Genomic DNA, 21,969 nt, shown 5'->3' on the forward strand with positions numbered 1-21,969 from the left:
GAGGATTTAATTTCAGGTTTCTGTATTTGGTCAGCTTATTTCCAAATGTCTATTTCATATAGATATTAGTCTGCATCAGTTACTATCACTTCAACTGAGCTCAAAACTAAAGACAGGCATGTGCCCCATGAAAGGGAGTACAGCAAAACCTCAGACAGCTTGGGCTAGCAAGCAAAGGCTTAGCTGTTCCAAGGAAATTTATTGCTGCTCACCAGATTTAAATCTTGAGCCCAACAAATGCCCTGAGATAGAAGAACATTGTAGAGGAACTCATCCACAAATGCTTAAATGCCACAGAAGCCTTCATCATCTACGGCTATTTAAGCACTATGACTAGGAACTTTGCTTTGTTTTAGAAACTGGCTTTCAGATGAAAGTACTTTGTGTCAGCTTTTCATTTTACCAACTATAACTCTAACTCGCATTTAAGGGATCACCACTTTCTAACAGATTTATATTTCAAATTCACTCCAGTTTTCTGAAATGTCTTCCCAGTCAAAGAAGGATGAAACAAACAGAAGAGGCATATTAGGACAATCAATGAACACAATGATGAGAAAGGACTGTATGACAGCAGAAAGTCAAGCCTCACTGAGAACAGCAGAAAAACAATTTGGAGGAAATACTGATGAGGACAAGCCACAAATGAGGCATTCTGTCCAAGCAGCTTAGGTCGGGGTCACATCAAAGCACCAAATGAGGTGAGGAAAGCTCTGAGTGACCAGGGCAAACATGCAGTAAGTTATAAACTGCAAAAGAATTGAGGAGCAACACCATGATGATTTGACTTCTTGACAACTCTCACAGAAAAAACAACAGTTTGAGGAATTTCAACCAATGTAGTTTACTGTCTGTTAAAAGACTTCTAATTACAGATTCTGGTATTCAAAGAAATTCACAAACACACAAGAAAATACTCCTTGCCTCTGCAAAACCTCTCCTACCCACTTTTTGCTCTCCAGCCTCCTCACCACACATTAAGTTATAACGCCCAGTCCCTTCAGAGAGGTAACAGGCAGCACAGTGGACTGGGATTGCTGCACTGTGGTTTCCTCCATCAGCAGAAGTCCCTTTCGAGTCCTGCCTCTTGGTGCCTGCATGGGCAGCTACTACTTTGGCCCCAGCCCCTGCTCAGACTGCTGCTCTGTTCCCGTTTCTCCCGCTGTTTCTTTTTTTCTCTTTCTCTCTTCCTCTCAGCATTTACCACCCTTTCTGAATCACATTGTGGCAGAGGTGCCATGCATTCCCCGGTCAGCAGTTTGGAGCAAGGTGGTGGGTGGGTTTGCCTGTTGTGGAACTGGCCAGGACCAGCTTTGGGCAGACCCAGAATGCTTTCCTCCTGCACGGGTGGCCCTGCAGACCCACATCCACCACCCACACCTGCCAGCAATGCCCAATACAGTAGCCAATGAGTTTTCTAAATTAAAAAACACACACACACACACACACTACTAAATTGGCAAGCAAACCAGCAGTAAAGTGAGCATGCACAGAAAGAAGCACAGCTTTCCTTTAAGTGAGAAACAAGCAGCTAAAGTCTTCCGCTTGCAATCACAGGGGAATTTCCAAATGGAACATAAATGCCTTCTTCCAGCCTGCAATCCATAAGCTATTTTTCCTGTGTGTATGTTCTCCAAAGGAGTGAGAAGTTCAGCTTTCCAACCATCTTAAAAACACCTGGTATTTTAAGTACTTGCAAGTTTCCACATCTCTTTCTATTCTTGGAAGGATAAAATATCCAGGAAGAGTGCTCTGAACTTTTCATGGAACATCAAAGGTTCAGCAAACTCAGAAATTCATCTCCTGTACTAGAACAAAAAGGTATTATACCTACTTAAGTAATTAAAAATGCACCTTACTTGTAAGAATGAGAAATCTTTGTTAAGGAGGACCAAGGACTGAATAGAAAACCAGTAGGGGAAAAAAATGTCTAGGTAAAAACCCTCACTTCCACGTATTACTGTCACAACAAACATGTTCCATTACCTATAAAAAGAGAAATAAGGATGGTAAGAAAAGAAACTAGACACAAAAATTGAAAAGCTTGAGACCTTTGAAAAGGTGAAAGAAAGAAGAAGTATGATGAGAACTTCTTGAAAAAAGTTATGGAAATAGTGCAAACAAATGAATAGGAATAGACTTTCTTTTTCCCTGAAATGGAAAAGGAAGAACTGCTGGATATCGTGATAAACAGGATTACGATTCCGCACAAGGACAGCAGTGAAAGAGGGAACAACAGAAGGTATGGGGCAAGAGGAAAAAGGGTTGACAAGTTTAGCCAGTTAGTTTTAATTCACACATGAGACTGCAAGAGTTTACAAAACTCTTGCAAGTTTACAAAAGCAGACAGGTAACAGAAAGAGATCCTAGAAAAACAGCAGTAAGTAGAAAATTTAATTAAGTCACTGCTTCTCACTTGTCTTTCTGACTTGGAACTGACTTAGCCTTCATTCCATGTTTGCTTTTTTGAAACTTACCTTGCAGTTCCACAAGTCTGGTTTTTGCATCACTCAATTCCTCTTCTGCAGCATATGTTTTCAGACGAGCATCTTTTCTGGCAATTGCCAGTTCATACTCCAGACTTTGTCGAACAGCCTCTCCTTTCTCAATTTCCAACCGTAATTTGACTATCTGGCTTTCATAGTTGGATAGCTAGAAAACAAATTTGTTTCAGAAAACGGCCAATGTGCTCCTTTGAAAAAATGCAATGTTACAGAAATACACCCACAGAGTATTTTAAAAGATATTTTGAATTGCATTTATAGCTGCCTTCTTATTCCACTTGAATTTGAAATATAGTCTTGTAAATGCACAATTATGCAGGTTTTAAGTACTTTCACTGTTGTTTTCTGCAAACTCTTCCTACTCCTAGATTAATTTTCTGTACCTTAAACATACTCCTCCATTTTTCCAAAAATACACTATCGTAAGAAAACAGAAGTCATAATAAAGCCATCTTTCTGCACCTCAAATGAAAAACTGCATCAACAGAAACATATTCCACAAGCATTCTGGTAACTTTCTTTAAATTTAACACTTAAAAAAACAGTCATGTTGGAACGCTAGACCAAGATGTCTAATAACTCACAAATATATTTATAAACATAAAATTCAGTACAATAATGTTCAGTAGTCAAAACAGAATGCTACTAAATTTAGCACACAACAAACTAAGAATGGAAAATGCTTCAAAAAGTTATCTTTTCCAGATTAAGAAACATAGTCTAGTCATTGCTGCCAAAAACTGAGTCTAGAAAATCAAGTTCAAGTTATTTCAACACAACAAAGTGGACATTAAATTAAGTATTTCTCCAGAATATCTACAAAGTAGCCCTTTTAGTTCAATAGTATCACATGTAGGTAACTTAAGCACTTCCATTATCTGTAACTACACAGTATATGGATAGGGAAATAAAAAAAAGTCTCTCAAAGTAGTTTATCTATTTAAAATGCAACCTAACTTTGGGGTGCACATCACAACAGAAAAATGGTGCAGAAGATCCTTGTGCACCCCCACCTTTCAAATTCTCAATGTAAGAGGTGGTTTGGGTTTCTTTTTAAATCCAGGTAATTCCAGGGATCTATTTATAGAACCGCCCCACAACTGATGGGGCAATGGGTAAAAAATGAATTAACTAGAGCCCAAGAGCAAGTAATTGTGGAAGAAGCAGGAATCTCGTAATTTTGTACACACCCCAATACAAAATGGATATGGAACAGCAAACTTGGTTTATTGGCTGGATTTCACCCAGAAAAGATGAATAAGCACCCACACCAACTGCTCCTAGCAAACTGCTAAGAGCAGAATCATTATCTGCACTAGTAATAATACTTCTGCACCAACAGTTTAAACCAGGATATCAGCTGCCGGATTGGCATTAGCAAGTGTGGGAAGAATCTGAAGCTGATTACAACTACTGCTGTACTCAGTGCCCACCTTTCCTTACATATACTATTACAAAAGCTGATATTCAAGCTAAATAAAAGATTAATTATTTTCTTCCTACTACTTCATTTCAATACTAGTTAGCCACAACAGCACGAGGGAAAACCTTTGTAATGCAGGTAAATTATTTCCCTATGAATGAACTTCTCATTAACAAGTATGAAGTTATTGACAAACACATCACTCCATTTATACATTACACATTGTTGTAGATACTGAAAACTGAAAATTTGCGCAAGGTGAGACACTGCAAGACTTCCAAAGGATATACCAGCTGGATCTGGTGTACACAGACACACACATGCACAAAAACACTGTGCTAGGTTTGAGTTGCAGAAGATTTCCATAGAATTAAAATGACACTCTAATACTCTACAAACAACAAAAAAAGTAAGACCTAAATAACATCTTTTTATGAGGCTAGATTCAAGCTGTGCCTTTTATTTATTTGTGTCACCAGGCAATTTTATCTAACAAACTACTGGTAGCAGCAGTGACTCCTTTCCCTGCAGAAAATTTGCACTCTGATTGGGGCAACTGTAACTACCAACAATAACAGCAGAGGTGCTAACAGTTCCTATGAACAGGCATGGGGGCTCTGTACAGCTAATGACTGTGCTTTTTATACACCATGCGAGAGTATTACTTCAATGAAACATGATTAACATGTATTCCAAGAGTAAAATAAAGCAAAGAAAAAAGTCCTTACTTCTTGGTTGTGTTTAATGGATAAGTCTAATTTTTCTTTTTTAGCTTGACAGAGTTTCCTTCTCAGATCTTCAGCAGTGTCCAGTTCTGATTCATTGCTATTTTGTAGTAACTCTGACTCACACCCGGCATTATGCAAGCTGCAAAATTAGAACGTTTTCAAAAAATGTAAGTATTCCTTCTAAGTTTTAATGCTCCCTTATTTCAGTGATCAGACTGTGAGCCCAAAGTTTCTAAACATTTGCTTAGGTAAAATTATGCCACGCAGCTGTCATAATTTTGTCACAATATTGCTCTTTGAAAAAGAGTTAAAAATATTTTTTTACATTATTATATATGTCATTTTTCACATTATTTTATATATATAAGACTGGCTACCATAATTAGTTGCTCCATGCAAAAGCACAAGTTGTCAGGAGCACTAAATATGAAATACACTGTACAAAAACTTGATTAAACTAACCACAAAGTTGCCTTCAGTTCATACAGAACTCGAAGCACTGAAATAGCTCACCTTTGTCTACATTAAGTCTTACGTATTAATTACAGAAATGACAGTCTACAGGAATTTAATTATTTGGTTTTTCTAAATAAAAAAATCACCATTTTACCCCTAGGTTTGTGCACAGGCACCATTAACATTTTCCATGACTGAGAACTCTACCTGAGGATATAAGTTCTCACGTAAGTTGACTAGCAACCAAAAAAAAAAAAAAAAAAAAGGCACAAATGTCATCAACAAGGGTAACAGCAATTTATATTGTGTTGTCCGTAAAGACATTACTAATAACAAAGGATGAAATTTCAGGGGTTTAGCTGCAATCTATGAATATTTTATCATTTAATAAATACTAAGTCTATTTCCAACTAAAACCAAGATGGACTTCATCTACGAGATCAGAATAATTGCATGCCATCAGTAACTGTTCTACAGGGTGCCATGTACTTAACACATTTTATACATTTAATAAATGTAGGAGATAAGGATCATTAAAACCTGCATGTATTGCAAGAAAACCACAGGCACATTATTCAGCTTTCAGTGTTTACCATGAGAACCATACCCAGCGGAACTAACATTACTCAAAGGGCAAATGATCAGCAACAAGGTAAGTAAAATCACATATCATTATTTTACACAAGTCTTAGCTACTGCTGTAAGAAGAGACAGTGGTAAAACAAGCAGGAAATAAGAATCTGAACAGCCGGAGCATCTGTAAACTGTATAAAAGCCTGTTGGTGGACATCGTATAATAGGTTTGGAAGACCTTTATTTTTCCATGGCTGGGAGAAACAGAAATGAAAGAAAGGCAAGTCATCTTATTCAGAGATGATGCACATATCTATCTCAGCTAAAGACAGCTAAAGGCCAGATAGCTATGTTACCAAAGCACGAGTGAGGGAGAAAAACAGGACCCAACTGGAAAACTGGAGAGGACTAGGGCAAAGAAAGAAGGGTTATCGAAAGGGTAACCATTTTGTTAAGTTTGCAGGCAGTAGGGAGGTCGTTTTGCTTCTTTGATCCTGATGATATTTAATACTTCTTGCATAGACAGCACACTGAATGCAAGCAAGGGAATGAGTACTTTTGTAAAGTAAATTTAAAAATACCTTTAAGTCTTCAAAGTACATGACATTGCTTTGTACAGCAATCAGCTTCAAGAAAGCTGGTCCTTCCAATTCCTATATTAATTATCCAGGGGCAGGGAGAAAGAGCACAATGGAGATAGTGCACCACAAAACTTCAATTCAGAGGAACATTTAACTATGTGATTAACTGTTGTGCTTAACTGGAGGGGGTGGGGGGTGGGGCACCACACACAAACCAAAACAAGTTACAAAACATCACAATTAAGAGTAAATTAGGGACATTACAGAAATGAAAAATGTGCATAATGGCATTAAAACACAACAGCACAACAATAACTTCTGGGAAAAAAATGTTGAACTCATTAAATAATGTTTTCTGCACAGCTTCCAAACTCACAACGCCACTACTGAAAAATTAAAAATGTACTGAGAACAAAAATAGGGTTTTCTGCTTTATAGAATCAAATTTAATCAGCTACTAAAAAAAAAAAAAAAAAAAGGACGGACTATTACTATGTTAACAACTTCATTATTTTATTTGTCTACTTAAACATTTCCAAATAAAATAGAGATCAGCCTTAAGAACTCTTATTTCTGTGGTATTTTCTTCAATCATCACAGCATCCTCAGCACATGCAGTACTTCATGAAAGCTTCATAGTACCTATTGTAGGGGATTTTTCCTTCCATATTCATATTACAGGTAGAAGTGCTATAAGCATAAACCTCTGGGAAGCTTAAATCAAAGACAAAACCACACAAAATCCCTGGAAAGTTTCACAGAATGTACAATTTGCAGTCTGAAAGGAATTCAGAGAATGCTTTGTACTTCCATTTTCATATATTAATAGTTCATCAATCATTGGTTTTGAATAAAAATACATATTTTACCAACTACATCGTATCTAATAAACCATTTTTAGTAGTTTTTTAAGAAAGCATGTAAGCAAGTGAAATCACTTTTGAGTTCTACATTGCAGAATGACTTTATGTAACTCAAAAACTTGAAATTCACATTCACTTCGCACGTCACAATTCACACTGCATGTTACAGTATACATAGAACACTGCAGAAAAACATGTTTTCAGTAGCTTTTCTTCAATATGTGGCAGAAAATGTAATTTTCTAACAGAGATAAATTTTCTTTCATTTATTAGCTAGCAGTGAAATTTTGCTTAACTTCCCCAGCTGAAGGAGTAGTCTGCAGTCTCATTTCCTAACCAAAATTCATATTCATGGAATGTTGCTGTTCCTGTATCATTCGCAGTTTTGTATAATCAGACTTTAAATGTGACAAATAGCTCTCACAGCTAAGGTAAACTTCATGAATTAATGCTTACTTTAATTGCACCAAAGATCAACACATATAAGGTTATAAAAAATAAGAGCCATGTGCAAGACCTAAAGCTAACCTCTCCCACCACAGCTAATGCAGGAAATCATTCTGTAACTCCAGGTGGATGTTCCTAACTGCAGACATGAACACCCTCTTATCTCTAAGTCACATCTCCTATGGTCCTGTGTGAATTCTTGCACATGGGATGACCAGTATACATGTCTTCAAGTAAATAGTTTCATCTAACAACTACATTGACATGGCACAGCTTGCATAGCTCTCTGGTTCTTCTTCAATCTGTATCATATCATTTCAGGGATCTAGAAAATAAACCACAAAAACATGAACCTCATAACTAGACTTAAAAATACAGAAGTGGGGCTTACCATTTAGCTTCCATGACAACGTAGCTGACTGGAGAGGGCAAACTCACAACATCCAATATGCAGCTTTTTAAACCTATAAAGTCTGGAGAATGAACATCACTTTCACCCATATATACTTCTACTTGAAAAGCTTCAAAGATTACTCTTTTTCCTGTTATAATAACATCAAAACCTGTAACAGAAACATGCTTTAGTTTATTTGGCCACATAATAAAAGAACCACTTGTTAACACTCACAAAACAGTTACCAAACTGTTACTGCTATGTCAAACAAAGAATCACCACCAATTGGAATCTGACATCAGTTTTAATCAACAAAAAGTGGTGGTAGTCCTCTAAGCTTCAATATTGCAGACTAAAAAAAAAACAAACCGTATTTTGTAGTATATCCACTGCCAGAGTTTTCAAAAGGGTGCCAATACAAAATGTTACGCTTGCATAGATTGTTCCCCTACATTCTCTATTCTCCTAAGATGATCACAAACTCCATTTCTCTTCAAAATAATTTTAGAGGAGATAAATGCATGTACTATCATTTCTTCAGTAGGTCAATATCCAAGGTTTGCTGTCTAATAGCAGCCTCTAACATAGCAAGTCTCCTGTTTCATAAACCTGGAATTTTCTACCTGAGTTTATTTCTGCCGTATTAATGGTATCAGCACTATTTAGGGGTATACAGGAAGAATATTGAATTGGACTGTAACTCAGCTCACCTTGAAAAGAAACTCATTAAATTAATGTTACTGTTCCTGTATCATTCACAGTTTTGTGACAAGAAGAAATCAATACACATATTTGTTACATAAGCCCTAAAAAAACCTTCAAGATTTAAAGTTGAATAGCAAACTCATTTGTAAGTTCTTTCCATTAATTAAAGCAAGGTAACATGAAAAACAAGCAGTTTTCAACAGTCAAGATTAATGAGCCATGAAGGTCTGCTTGTCCATCTGCTGTGGAGTTCACATCTATAATAACTAAGGGTAATTTGCTGATCAAATGGGCTTTTAACAAAAGGAATGATCTTGCCGTAACAGATCTGAGAATGTTTTGTCTGGTGAGAAAAGAGTTAACCGTTAACCATGAGGTTGGAGATGTACCTCCTCAAGACCAATGTTAAACCATAATCTCAAGTTACTATGACAACTTTTGTCTTTGTCTAGACTTTACTGTAAAAATAGTTTAGTTTGTAATGTACAGCTTCTTGCCACGGGACTGAGAGCATAACTGTTTGCTTAAACCAGCCTTGAAGCTGAGATTAAAAGGGCTGTGTTACCTGTTGGAATTTGCCGGCCTGGATGGAGCTGTGACTCCCCAGCCACCCAGTGCGCTGTTTTTGCTTTCCTGCCTTAATAAACACTTAGCAAATTTATTTCGAACTCTGGCTATTTCAATTTCAACTATAACAATATCTGTACTCATGTCCATAACAAGAAACTACCCGGGACTCCATCTTTACCATCTCCAGCTTACAGCCACACGTTTGCCAAGTTTATTTCTGTTGGACTGAACACAGAAGTACTTGGTGTAATATATTAATTATAAACTGATTTTGTCCATTCCATCTGCTAATAATCTGCACTAGAAATACAGAGGAGAAAAAATGCACTTCTGCTTCAAACCATAATTTTAACAGAAAAAATGCACTTCTGTTTGAAAGTATAACTTCAACAGAACATGCAGCAAGAATAAACCTATTCTTTCTAAATATTTTTTTATTACAGAAAAGCATAACAACTGGTGTCCACAGTTATCATACCGCTTTATATTCAAACATGCAGTTATTCCAAAATGTCTTCAAAATCAAGTGGAGTAATATGGGCCAATGTCACATCCACATCATTCTGCAGATTGACAACTACCATAAACTACTGAAGTCACACGGGGGGGCTGGGGGGGAGGGGAATCTCTGGAGTGTTTTCTGGGAATCCTAATTATTTTGGATATGCAACATCCCTCTCTTAAAATATCAACAGCTCGTTTATTAGTGCACAAATGGATACACTCCCAAACCATGCTATTTCATTTAGTAAAAGAAGTATTCAAGAGGCATGGAATGGCTCATAGGAGCGCCACAATTAAACAAAGCAGTCTAAGAAATGTTTTGCTTGAGGAGTTAATACATTTGATGGGTGTCACCTAAAAACAATTGTGTCATAATCTCCTCACGAACTTCTGAATACCCTTAACAAACTTCACCACGGCTGCCGATTTAGATTGAATACAAAGCAAGAAATTGTTTACTGTCAGGGTCGAGTCACCGCAGCAGGCGGAGCAGAAAAGCTACAGATGCTCCATCCCTGGAAGCATCGGGATGAGACTGGACGGGGCCTTGGGCAGCCTGGTCGAATGAAAGCTGACCCTAACCGGGGGGGGGGGGGGGGGGGGGGGGGGCGGTTGGGGGCGAGGAGCTGGACTAGATGATCTCTGAAGGTGCTACCCAAGCCGTTCCATGATCGAGACTACCCAAAATACCTCTAACCATGACCTTAAGATGTACTACTTTCACACATATAAAGCCAGGCATAATTCACGTGTCTGCGCTAGAACCTACAGAAACTCATCGGCAACTGTTTCAGCTAACAGACTCGCCAGACATTCATTAACGTAGATCAAAAACTCTATGCAAGCCAAAAAGCAGGGCAACAGCATAACTTTACTACGCTTACACCAAAGTTTACACTCGCTTCAGCACATGCCGCGCCCGTTGCCCGGGCGGTGCGTCCGGCAGGCCCGCGCCTCCTGCTCCGCGGGAGGGGGGGCGGGCGCCCAGGGAAGGGCTCCGGCGAGCACCGGCCGCGGCCGCCGCCCGAAACCCGCCGCCGACCAGAAACCAGCAGGAAGCCCCACGGCCGCTACCGGCGCCCGGAGCGCCGAGCGCCGCCGGCCTGGCGGGGCTGTGCGGGGCGGCTCCGCGGCCCGCCCGCCGCCCCAGCTGCGCTCCAGGCAGCGCGCCGCCAGCGACTAACGCTTCCGCACGGCTGCGGCGGCCGGGGCGCTCGGGAGCCATGCGTGAGGCGCCCGCGCCGCTGGCCACAGAAGGAGCACGTCCCGCCGACACACCGCCGCCAGCCCCGGCCCACCTCTCCGCGGCCGCCGGCGAGCCGCGCCATCGCTGGGGCCCGAGGCGACCGACGCGGCGCGGCCCCGCCCGGTCCCGCCCTTCCTTCCCAACGGCGACTTCCGGTTTCGCCCGTACCTCGAGGCGGCGCGCGGTGGGTCCTAGCAACGCCGCCGCTCCTGGCAACGCCGCCGCTCGGCGCTGGCGGGCGGGGCATCGCGCATGCGCCGGGAGGGCGGCGGGACGCCCGGCGGGCACCCGGCAGCTGCCCAGTGCCGCGCCCCGGGCTGTCGCCTCGCTTGACCGCCAGCGAGCCGCCGGTATCCCGCCCGCCGCCCCCCGCCCCGCTGCCGGGGGACGGTTCCGGCTCCCTGGGAAGCGGAGGCGCGGTGCCGCTGAGGAGGCCGGGCGCGGGGCTCGGCGCGCCCACCGTCTGTGCCGCCCTCCCTCCCTGGGGGCTTGCGCCGCGTCCCGTGGAGAGGTCCCTCCGGGGCTCCCCGAGACTTGGAGTGCGCCCAGGTCTCCTCGGCCCGCTGCGGCGCCCGGCTGGGCACGGGCTGGGTGCGGCCGGGCAGCTCCTCGCGCCGCTGAGGCCCGGCGGCTACCGGCAGCGTAGGTGGCGTCCCCAGACACCTCTGCGTGGACCCGGGGGTGGCTGTACCCTCCTCCCAGGGCTGCTGGCGTGTCTGCAGCCGGGCAATCCTAGGCATGTTTTAGGGATGCTGAATCCCTAAAACAGATAATGGGGAATGCACAGGAAATGAAAGTAACCAGCTAATGTGAAAGCCAGGTGGAGACTTGGATGTCCTCAAGTATGGGGTGGTGTTCTCCACTCAGTTTATGGAGAAAATCAAGTGGGTAATGATTTTGAGAGACCATGAGACACTCGCAGCAATGGGGGAGATGGGTAACAAGGCTACCGCTCCCTCTCTCTTTGCCTGGCTATATGGATGGAAAGTTTCCTGTAAAACATGCGAACTGAGAGATCTCAAGCCCCAGATGTAAACATGTGTGATGTCAAAACAACAACAGCACGAGATGCTGAATAAAATCCACCCTACAATATCCTAGAAAAGTGGACATGGTATTCCTCTGGAAAGTGTCACAGGCTGAAGGGAATTAAAACAACTTTAAGTTAGCATTTTCAATAACTAACATTAATATATTGTCATAACTAGATACACATTCAGATGTTACTAACCAGTAATTTGAAAGGTACTTTTTATATATTCTTGTACATGACCAGAATTTCCACAGGCCCAGAGAAATCTGGGTCTTCTTGCATGAGCAGGGTTGAATTACAGCTATCACAAACCACATTTGGAAAAGCATCAGTTAAAATAGTCTCTTAAAAGAACGTGGGTCTGTATCTGAAGAAGAAAAATGTATAATGATGTCCATAGATTACCAGGTTATCTAGGAAATAAGTAATCCACAAATGCCTGGGTTAATTTTAGAAAACACAGTCTAACAATGACCAAATTCTTTGAGAACACACAGTCCAGAAGGTGAACAAGTCGCTTAAGAGACAATAATATACGGATGGATGGTGCACAGAATGGGCACATGTGGAAACACGGGGGAAAAACACTATGAGAAACTCAATTATCCTTATCTGTAGAAGGGATTACATAATTTAACTGTAACCAAAACTGACCCCAAGCAATAGCATAGGTAGAGACACATGAAGATTGGATATATAAGACTCCAGTGAGCCTACACGACTCTTGAGTTGTGTAAGCTGCCGTGTTTCTTCAGCACTGAATATGCAGCACCCATCACTCTTGACAGGCTGCGTGTATTGTATTGCTGTTTATGTAAGTACTGTTCTCTTATCACTATGGGGAGCTGTGTTGCATTACCTGTTCTCAGGTTTTCTACGTTGTATTTGGTCTGGTAACGTCCGCTCCACCTTTGATGTTACTTTTTAATCTGGATGCAACAACTGGAAACAAGCAGAATGAAGTCTTAGCCTTTCTTTAATTCAGACTTGAATCTAAATGTGTCAGATTTTATAACATCAAAAATCTACAGAGAAATACTATTAGAAATTTAAATTAAAACATAGCTTACATTTATTTTTATGTATTTATAAAAACACTTTAAAATTGTTGGGGTTTTTGTTCTAGTTGGAATTCCCTAACAGGAGCAATATTACGCTAAAGATATTTATGAAGTTAAAATCAGCTTCTGTCAACCACAGAGCTGCATTTGGTCCTTACTCAGAAAAACACTCACACTGAATTCAAAGTACAGCTAATTGCTGTGGCTTACAGGTCAGCATGACTTCCCTTGTAACTGCAAGTACTGCCATAGCACATAAGATGCTCTATCACTTTTTATTCCGAAGGGTTCCCTGTTGCTTACAACTGCAGAAATACCACTTTGGACTAAAATTTTCTAAGACGTGGTGAAGTGTAGCCTGATACTGCTATCCTTCAAGGTACAGACTGAACCTTTAATTGCATGAGACAAAAAGCTCAGTTATATTTTTTACACTCTCAGAGGTAAATCTCAAAACTTGATTTCTAGTTTGTGACCTAATCTGTAGAAAGTGGTCTGTGACCTGTAAAGTGGCTTTCAGCTGTGTTTTGCTACTTCTGCATCATGCAGTTATTTTAAATGTCTTGTGCCAAATCAAAGAAGTTCTTTGCCCAGAGTGCACAAAATCGGAAGATTTCATTATGCTGTAGTTATTTTTTTTGCAGATGAAAAATACATCTGCTGGTGTCTGATGAGCAGTCAAAAATTGAACATGATGCAAAGTGGCCTTGGCTAATGAAAAATTATAAATTATGGGTTACTATGGAAGGAATCATAGACATTTAACACCATGTCTGCAAGTTCTAGTGTGGTTTTTGCACCATAATAGCTTACCAGATGCTGAACCATGAGTTTATCTGCCCAAAATAACACATGTATTATCTTTTAACTTGATTCATAAAAATTACAGTAGACACAATACTGCTGCTACATGCATGTAGCTAAACAATCACCCTTCTTTCCTTCCCCACTGAAAAACACATCTTATATAGACACTTAGGCATTTCTTCACAGTTCAAGGAATATTTTGGCTAAAACCTACATGTATTCAGGATAAATGGAGTTTTTTTAGAAAGGTGGAATCAAAACAGAGCTGTATCACAGATGAAATTCATCATTAACTTATTTCTTATTCTTCAGAGAGATTTGTTGATGGATGTGTTTAGAAACTGCTTTACATGCAGGATAAAGGAGGGAACATGGTGCTTCACTGTGGCTCTGGCCCTGGTACATCAGGAAGCAAGTGCTTCACTTGCAGACAGGATACCAGCTTTTTGCCATGCAACCTAGGCCACATCTGCAGGAAATTGGTTGGCATGGCTGTTTCAAACAGGCAAACTCAAGACATACAACTACACAACTCCTCACAGGAGGTACTGGTTTTCATCTATAAAGGTAATTCATGGCTTCTAACAATATGTATCAGCGTACTGACCTCCTAGTCCAGCATCAGATGGCAGGTCTGGCTGAAGCCCTACAGATTCTGTCTTCACAATGAAACTGTTTGCTAAAAAATTCTGATATGGTCCTAAAAGTTTAACAGCATCAGTATGGCATGGGACTGTCAAAGTAGTGTCTGGAATGCAAAAGATATTTTTTTCCTTCTGTTGTGTCTGTACTTGAACAGTTTACCTTCAATCTTATGTTTATGTAACGTACAAATGAGCTCAACTGCACACAAAATATAACTTGTTCAAACAGTTTTATTTTTCACTTTTTAAATCGAATTTTACTTTGTTTTATTTACCTTTTAAAAAGGCTTTATTCACATTAGTCTCTTTTGAAAAGCACACTGCTTTTCAATGAAGCCAAGTAATCTTGAGTTGCTTCCTTAATTAGGAAAAACAAAATTCTTAGCTGCTCTCACTGATTTTAATACAAGGTGCAAAACTTCTGATTCTTGAGACACTTCAGATTCAAAAGACTGTTTCCAAAGACTGTCCTCAAGAGAAGCATTGCTTCTTCAAAACTAAAATATGAAATTATTTAATCTGATATGGAATACAAATGTAACTATATGATTAAACAGAGTAGTGACTTAGCTAAGGGAATCCCTGCAGATTCTCAGTTCCTGCATAGCAAAGTATTAATATACAGAGTTTTTGCAGTACTCAACACTTTCTCATTTAGGAAAAAATACAAAACTATGTATGCTGCAATAGGAGTGATTGAATATAGCTAAATAAAGACTAAATATCTGGCAATGAGATACAATTTCTACCACTGTCAAACTTCTATCTTCCTCTAAACAATTCTAGATGTACAGTCTACCTTAGTCTTAATTTTTTAACAACATGTGCCACAACTGGTCATCTGTTTGCGCATAGGAAGAAAGTTTTTTTCCTGTCTAATATGCCGATGATCTATTTTCTGATGAGCTCTTCTCTAACCATGTAGAAAGTTGGTATTTATGTCAGGGTTATGAGCTTCACAACCTCCAAGAAAATCGACTGAATTTGACTGGTTTAAGGCATTGGAAAACTGCAGTTTGTTCCTGGTCAACACAGATGGAGTAAAGTATTTCAATTAACATTTGTAAGTGACCATTTTGCATTTGAGAAGAAGAGAGCCTAGAACAAAGCACAGTTTGCTCTGGGGCAACTGCAGTGGGAGTTTCAGACACGAGTTGAGTTTCTGTACCAAAACTGAAAGCAGTAAGGTGATTCTTCGCACACAACTTAACTTTGTGTGCAAGTAGGAGGGAGGGAAGCTGGCAGAAAACCAGACTGTAAAACTTGTGCATCAGGCCACATGCTGAGAATGATCACTGAAGTGCAAAATGGTCAGGTATGCCCCTGTGAGCCAATGTACTTGTGTAAGAAGTAACCTTTTGTGCTGCTACTCCTACAGCTTTTTGCTGGTTTTGGCACCCGTGTCAGCACAACACACGGTACAGTGACTCGCAGGTGGTGCTGCGTGGGACCATCTATCTGACAGAGAGCTGACAGGCCGGCTGATTTTCAGTGCAGAGGGAGAACTAAAACTAGACCCAACAGGGCGGGCAGACAGGGAGAAAGAAGCTGCTGAGTTAAAATCTGGATCCAAGGTCTTCTGTTTGTAGAAAGGTATTTGTGGGGGAAAGTGTGGGGCGGCTGGAGGTACCTGATGCACTCAGCAGAGGCTGGCCATCTTGACAGACAGCAAGGGGAGAGGAGGATGCAGTGGCTGAAATGCTGGGAGAGGAGTGAGCTTCACACCGACGGGTGAACAAGCCAGGAAAGGGTAGATAATGGAGAGGACAAGTGGGGTGGGGTGGGTAACACAAAAGCTGAACTAACAGTAATCCCAGAAAAAAAACCCCAGGAGTTGATAGCAACTAAGTTGTGGGTAAGAACTTCGTAGGCTGAAGAGACCGAAACTGTGGGTTGTTGGATGCTTGGGGAAGTCAAGACATCGAGAGCAGCAGGTAGGTGAGCAGCGCTGGGGGAGCACGAGCGGCTGTGGGGCAGCAGCACGACGGGGTAAGGCCCGGGAAAGGGGGGGCTCTGTAACAGGGCTCGTGGGGCAGGAGAAACACAAAGGGACCGGTGGGGACAACACACCCGCCCAAGGTACGGCCAGGGGTGGTGACCAGTCTGCGAGTGGGGCGGCGTTCCTGGCTGGGAAGGGCCCCGTCGCGAGGCCACGGACTCAGACGCCGGTGAAAACAACTCTGGGGCAGCAGCCGCGGCTGCAGCGGTGCCAGCCCCCGGCCGTGCCCGTGGCGCTGAGCGAGGGAGCGCCGCCCCCGCGTCTGTCAGCCACGCTGCCACCGGCGCGACCCCCACCGCAGCTCGCCCCACTCTGGGGAGCCCGGGAGCAGCGTGGGTCGTACTCGCGGGGCCGGCCGCGGCCGCCGCCTGCGGCCAGGAGGGGAAGCGGGGCGACACACGGCCGGGAGGCCCCCGCCCCCGCACTACCGCCGAGGGCGGCCCGCGGGGCTGCGCCGCGCCGCTCCTCCTTCGCCGCTCCGCCAACCCCGCAGCGCCGCGGCTGCCCCGCCCCCGCGGAAAGAGGGAGGAGCCACTTCTACGATGCGGGGAGAAACCTTAAATAGACTCGATCGTTTCCTTCCTCCATTGCCATCTCGGGGCACCTAGGTAAGTGGTTGCTTATTGTTGTGGCTCGCGTCCTCCTCAGGCTTGCGTGGGGGGGCCAAGTCGTCTGTTTTCTACAGGGCCTGCGCTGATTCGCCTGGGACACCCCCGCGGCCGGTTGCGGCGTGCAGGTTGGTCCCGCCCCGCCTGGCGGGAGGAGGGAGCGCAGCCGTGTCTCCCGCGGCGGGTGCTCCTGCAGGCGGCTGAGGTGGGCTGCGGGTCGGGCGCCAGCGCGGTGGGTGGCGAGGCGGCAGGCCGCCGCGGTGGAGGCGGTGGGAGGACGGGCAAGCGGGTAGATGGGCAGGCGGGTAGGTAGGCAGACGGGCGGAGTTTACCTTCCGCGCCATCACGCCTTATGGGGGCGGGGGGGGAGGGAGGGAGCAGGCGGGCTTCGTGTCCGTGTGGCGGGAGCCCTGCTGGTTGGGGAAGGGGAGCTTCGGCCGCGGCGGGCGAGCAGCGCCGAGCCGTGTGTGCGCGGGGGCGGGCGAGCGGGGGGCGGGCGGCGCTCCCGCCTGCGTGCGGCCCAGCGCGGCCCGCGTGGGTTTGTGTGCAGCGTCGGAGCCGCGGACATGCCGCGCGCGGGGGCTGCGGGCGCGACCGTGGGGCTCCCCGAGGGCTCCCGGCGGCGGTGGGAGCAGGCGCGGCGCGGGGTCCCTCGGCAGCCGGTCGGGAGCGCGCTGTTCATGTTTCTCATGTCTTGCCCTTGACTCCGCTCCCCAGCCCCAGTGTGTTTATTCCGACAGGGGTAGTCGGACGGCAAGCAGCGTCCCGGTGAACGCTGCAGAGCGTCGCGTCCGGGAGCAAACATGAGCCGCGAGTACAAACCTGGAGACTTGATCTTTGCCAAGATGAAAGGTTACCCCCATTGGCCCGCCAGGGTAAGGCGCCCCCTCCCTCCCCCGCAGGCCGCAACGCCCTCCCGCGCGGTACCTGGCCCCTGCGCCGCCTCCCCCGCCGCTGGTGCTTTGTGCCGCAAGAAGCGCCTTCAGACACCTGTGGAGAGTAATGCGGCTCAACCATGTCGCACCTTCAGCCTCGCCTCCTGCCAGGGAGGGCACGGTTGCACTCCCGTGGTTGGCAGCGACTTCTGAATCGCACTGCATATCCTGTGCTGTGCTCTGGCTTGCTGTTGTCTTATGCTTATCTTGTGTCCCTTCTCCTGTAACAGACAGACCTCTCTAGGAGTCGTTAGTTGGCCTAATTTGCATAATAACTTTTAGAAGTGAGGGGCGCTGTATGGTAGCATGATGCTGGAGCTCTGCAGGCACCTAACTGTATGGAAATACTGTTCCGAATAATTGTGCTTTTTTGAAAAAAAGAAAAACATAAAGTTATGGCAGGGTAACTCTTAGTCAGCTGTTCCTACAGTGCTGCTTCTAGCATAACCGAAGTGTATGCAATGAGTTGTCCAGGCCCTTTTTTGCCCTCTCCCTGGGAAGAGCCTTGGCAAGTTCTGTGATGGCTGTAGGTCATTTGCCAGTTGTGGGAACATAGATAAAATTATGAGATACATAGAAAAGGTGCTGGCTTAAGAATTTTTTTTGTAAACAGCTTATTGACCTTTCCTCTTTGTTGTAGTTGATATTTTGGGCTTGGGCAAGTTACCAGCTCTCCCCAAGGGTAGGAAGTCTAGCTGTTACTTGTGCTCCAAGAGGGACAGTAGTTGGGTGGAGTTGAATTGTGCTTTTTACCTGTATATCATGTCTCTCACTTGTAAAGAAAGTGGTCATGTGAAAAGTGTTGCCGTAACATAAAGTGGTGTAATTTCTTATTGTTGGTAAGTCTTTGATTTTTGTTGTATTTTTTTGATTTACAGTTAAAAAGAGATCTTGAGACCTCCTTTACTTCTCTGTAGCTTTTTTCCCCTTTTACTTATTTTCCCCTAGACTGTTCTTAAATGTTACGTGACTTGAGTAATAGTCTGTCTTTTCCTTAGGTGGATGAAGTTCCTGAAGGTGCAGTAAAGCCACCTGCGAATAAAATGCTTATTTTCTTTTTTGGCACCCATGAGACGTAAGTCTGTTATATTTAAGGGTTGTATTATTTTCATTGTAGAATGCCATGACAAGAACTTAACTGCTTGTCTGAGTGCAGTGTATTTTAAACTATAGCATTCAGTAGCAGACCAGCTCTTCCTAAATTAATCCTTTGACAAGACATGCTTCTCTAACATTTGCTTAAGCTATTTAAGGCATTGGTAAGACCATAACCATACCATGTAGACTTTCCTTGTCAGAAGAAAAATAATTGTACCCACAGTGGTATGACTGGTAGGTTTTTGTTTCTTAAATAATGGACTTTCATTATAGTTTCATATATCCTCAAAATTCTTAACACTAGATTGTCAAAATGCAGTAAGGCTGAGGACAATGAAATAGGCAAAATTTGAGAAACAGACAAATAATCATGTATTATGTTTTGGGGTGTTTTTTCTGGAGAGGTTTGGGGTTGGTGGGTATTGGTTTTTTATAAGATCTGGAGAGAAAAATGAGGCAGTGCAATCAGCTTTATACCTGCAGTTTTCAAAATACTTAACTTTGGGTACTTTCAGCCATGCTAGCATTTTGAATTTGTATAGTGTTTACTTTGAGGGACTGTATTTCTTCCATTGCTAAATTTGATTGTAAATATGCTGAATTTTATGCAGTTCTGTCTTTTTGCAAATTATGCTACTTTATAGCATGACTAGTTGTCCTAATGTAGATTTCTAAGACTTCAAAGTCAGTGCTACGTTTCTTGTCTGAATCTTTTGTTAAAAAGAATCAAAACCTATAATGGTGTGGGTTTAGTTCTGTGCTTTTTCTTAAGGAAATGGCAAATGATATTTAAACAGGTCAGAGATAGAAGTTCTGTGTGCAAGTACTCCTGTTTATTGCATTTAGAGTTATAAAATGATTTGGGTTGGAAGGGACCTTGAGAGTTCTAACTCTCCTGCCATGGGCCAGGACACCTACTAGACAGGTTTGCCCAAAGCCCCATCCAGCCTGGCCTTGAACACTTCTGGGTATGAGGCTCTGACCAACCTGTTCCAGTGTTTCACCAAACTCACAGTAAAGAATTTCTTCATAATATTTAAAATAAAAGAGGATAGGTTTAGACTAAAACCACTACCCCTTGTCCTATTGCTACAGGCAGTACTAAAGTCTCCCTGTCTTTCTTACAAGCCCTGTGTAGGTACAGCGTGGCTGCTATAAGGTCTCCTTGGATCCTTCTCTAGGCTGAACCACCCCAAGTCTCTCAGCCTGTCTTTATAGGAGAGGTGCTCCAGCCCTCTGATCATCCTCGTGGTCTTCCTTTGGACTTGCTCTAACAGGTCCATATCATTTTGTTGGGGGCTTCAGAGCTGAAAGTAGTATTGCAGGTGGGGGTCTCATGAGAGCAGAGTAGAGGGTGAGAATCCCCTCCCTCCACCAGCTCGCCATGCTTCTTTTGATGCAGTCCAGGACATGGTTGGCTTTCTGGGCTGCAGGCACACATTTTTGGGCCATGATGAACTTCTGTTCCACAAGCTCCCCTAAGTCCTTCTTTAGTCCTTCTTGTCAGGGCTGCTCTCAATGCATTCTGCACCCAACCTATATCGATACTGGGGGTTGCCCTGACCCAGGTGCCGGACTTTGTGCTTGGTCTTGTTGAATTTCATGAGGTTTGCATGGGCCCACCTCTCAAGCCTGTCCGGGTCCCTCTGAAAGGGAGGAAAGGCTTTGGGTTTTTTCTTCTTTTTCTTTATCTTACTAAGTATTTATTGAAATTGCCTTAATCTAGTACTTCACATCTGTCTTTTAGTAAGCCATGCTAAGACAAGATACATTGCCCTGTTGAATTAAAGAGTAAGCATTCTCTACTCTGTTATAACTTGTTACTTGTTCTTTGTTTTAAGAAGTGATTTCTGTGATTCTTCTGTGAAGAAGACTTCTATATGTTTGGCTTGTATGCCCATGCATTTCTTTAACTGTTACCATCTTTCAGTATATTGAAAGTGTTGCTTTTTCTTATTCTGAAATTGTTTTAACTGGATTATTTTTAATTCAATTACTTAGAAGATTTTCTTTGTTAGCTTGGAGCTCTTTTTTATCCTTTAAATTGTTCTCTTGCCTTACATTGTCCAGATTCAAAGATTTTTTTATTAACATTTAAGCCTCTTTTTTTTTTCCTAAGAAAGCAGCTGCTTTTTCTGTTTGTTTGTAAACTACTCAGTTTTTAATTGTTCCCGTTTTACAGTAGTTAGGTGTCTTATCAGCTTCAGTCTGAGATGCAGCTTTGGCTGTTTCTTGCTCAGACACTCAACGCCCTGGGAAACAGGGGTCCCGTATGTGTGGTGCTAGTAATGGAAGACTTGAGCTGTTGAAGGCAGAAGTTGAGAAAACCAAAGATGCTTATGTAGCAGAACTAGTTGTTGCAGTAGTAATGAATTTTGTATCTTAATAAAATTTGGTGCTTACTGCTTTGAAAAAACTAACCATTTAAACTATGAAATTTTTTCTTGTTTGTTCTCTCCTTAAGGGCATTTTTGGGACCAAAGGACATATTCCCTTACCTTGAAAATAAAGATAAATATGGCAAACCAAATAAAAGAAAGGGTTTTAATGAAGGTTTGTGGGAAATCGACAACAACCCCAGAGTGAAGTTTTCTCATCAGCAGGTAAGAGTCTGCAAATGAGTCTGTATGTAGAGGCTGCAAATCTTTGTTGCTGTGCTGTTGTGGGGAGTGGGGGAGGGAAAAAGGCAAGGAGTGTTTCCCAGCTGTAGGGTAATGAATTAGTGCTGTTGTTCAGCTGTGGGTTAGACCAGTTGTGTTTTTTAAAAAATACTTTAAATCTAATATTTGT

At 43.0% G+C, this 21,969-nt stretch overlaps 2 protein-coding genes across 5 annotated transcripts in view; one reads left to right on the plus strand and one right to left on the minus strand.

The window, feature by feature from the left end:
- CCDC171 (coiled-coil domain containing 171) overlaps positions 1 to 11,144 on the minus strand; it is a 149,041-nt gene extending 137,897 nt beyond the window's left edge. The window contains 4 exon segments of the mRNA XM_056324797.1: positions 2,478 to 2,652; positions 4,656 to 4,794; positions 7,967 to 8,138; positions 11,047 to 11,144. Coding sequence (XP_056180772.1) covers positions 2,478 to 2,652; positions 4,656 to 4,794; positions 7,967 to 8,076 — 424 coding nt within the window. The 5' untranslated portion in view covers positions 8,077 to 8,138; positions 11,047 to 11,144.
- A 5,866-nt stretch (positions 11,145 to 17,010) lies between these two features.
- The window catches only part of PSIP1 (PC4 and SRSF1 interacting protein 1), a 40,466-nt gene continuing 35,507 nt past the window's right edge, over positions 17,011 to 21,969 (plus strand). The window contains exons 1-4 of one of the 4 annotated variants that reach the window (XM_056324885.1): positions 17,011 to 17,146; positions 17,887 to 18,021; positions 19,080 to 19,156; positions 21,644 to 21,782. In XM_056324885.1, the coding sequence (XP_056180860.1) occupies positions 17,950 to 18,021; positions 19,080 to 19,156; positions 21,644 to 21,782 (288 nt within the window). In that variant the 5' untranslated portion in view covers positions 17,011 to 17,146; positions 17,887 to 17,949. Of the gene's footprint in view, positions 17,147 to 17,225; positions 17,352 to 17,863; positions 18,022 to 19,079; positions 19,157 to 21,643; positions 21,783 to 21,969 lie in introns of those variants that run through there. The other 3 variants (XM_056324884.1, XM_056324887.1, XM_056324886.1) reach the window with 3 other exon arrangements.

The sequence above is a fragment of the Falco biarmicus genome, chromosome Z (assembly GCF_023638135.1).
Source record: "Falco biarmicus isolate bFalBia1 chromosome Z, bFalBia1.pri, whole genome shotgun sequence".
Taxonomy (NCBI): domain Eukaryota; kingdom Metazoa; phylum Chordata; class Aves; order Falconiformes; family Falconidae; genus Falco; species Falco biarmicus.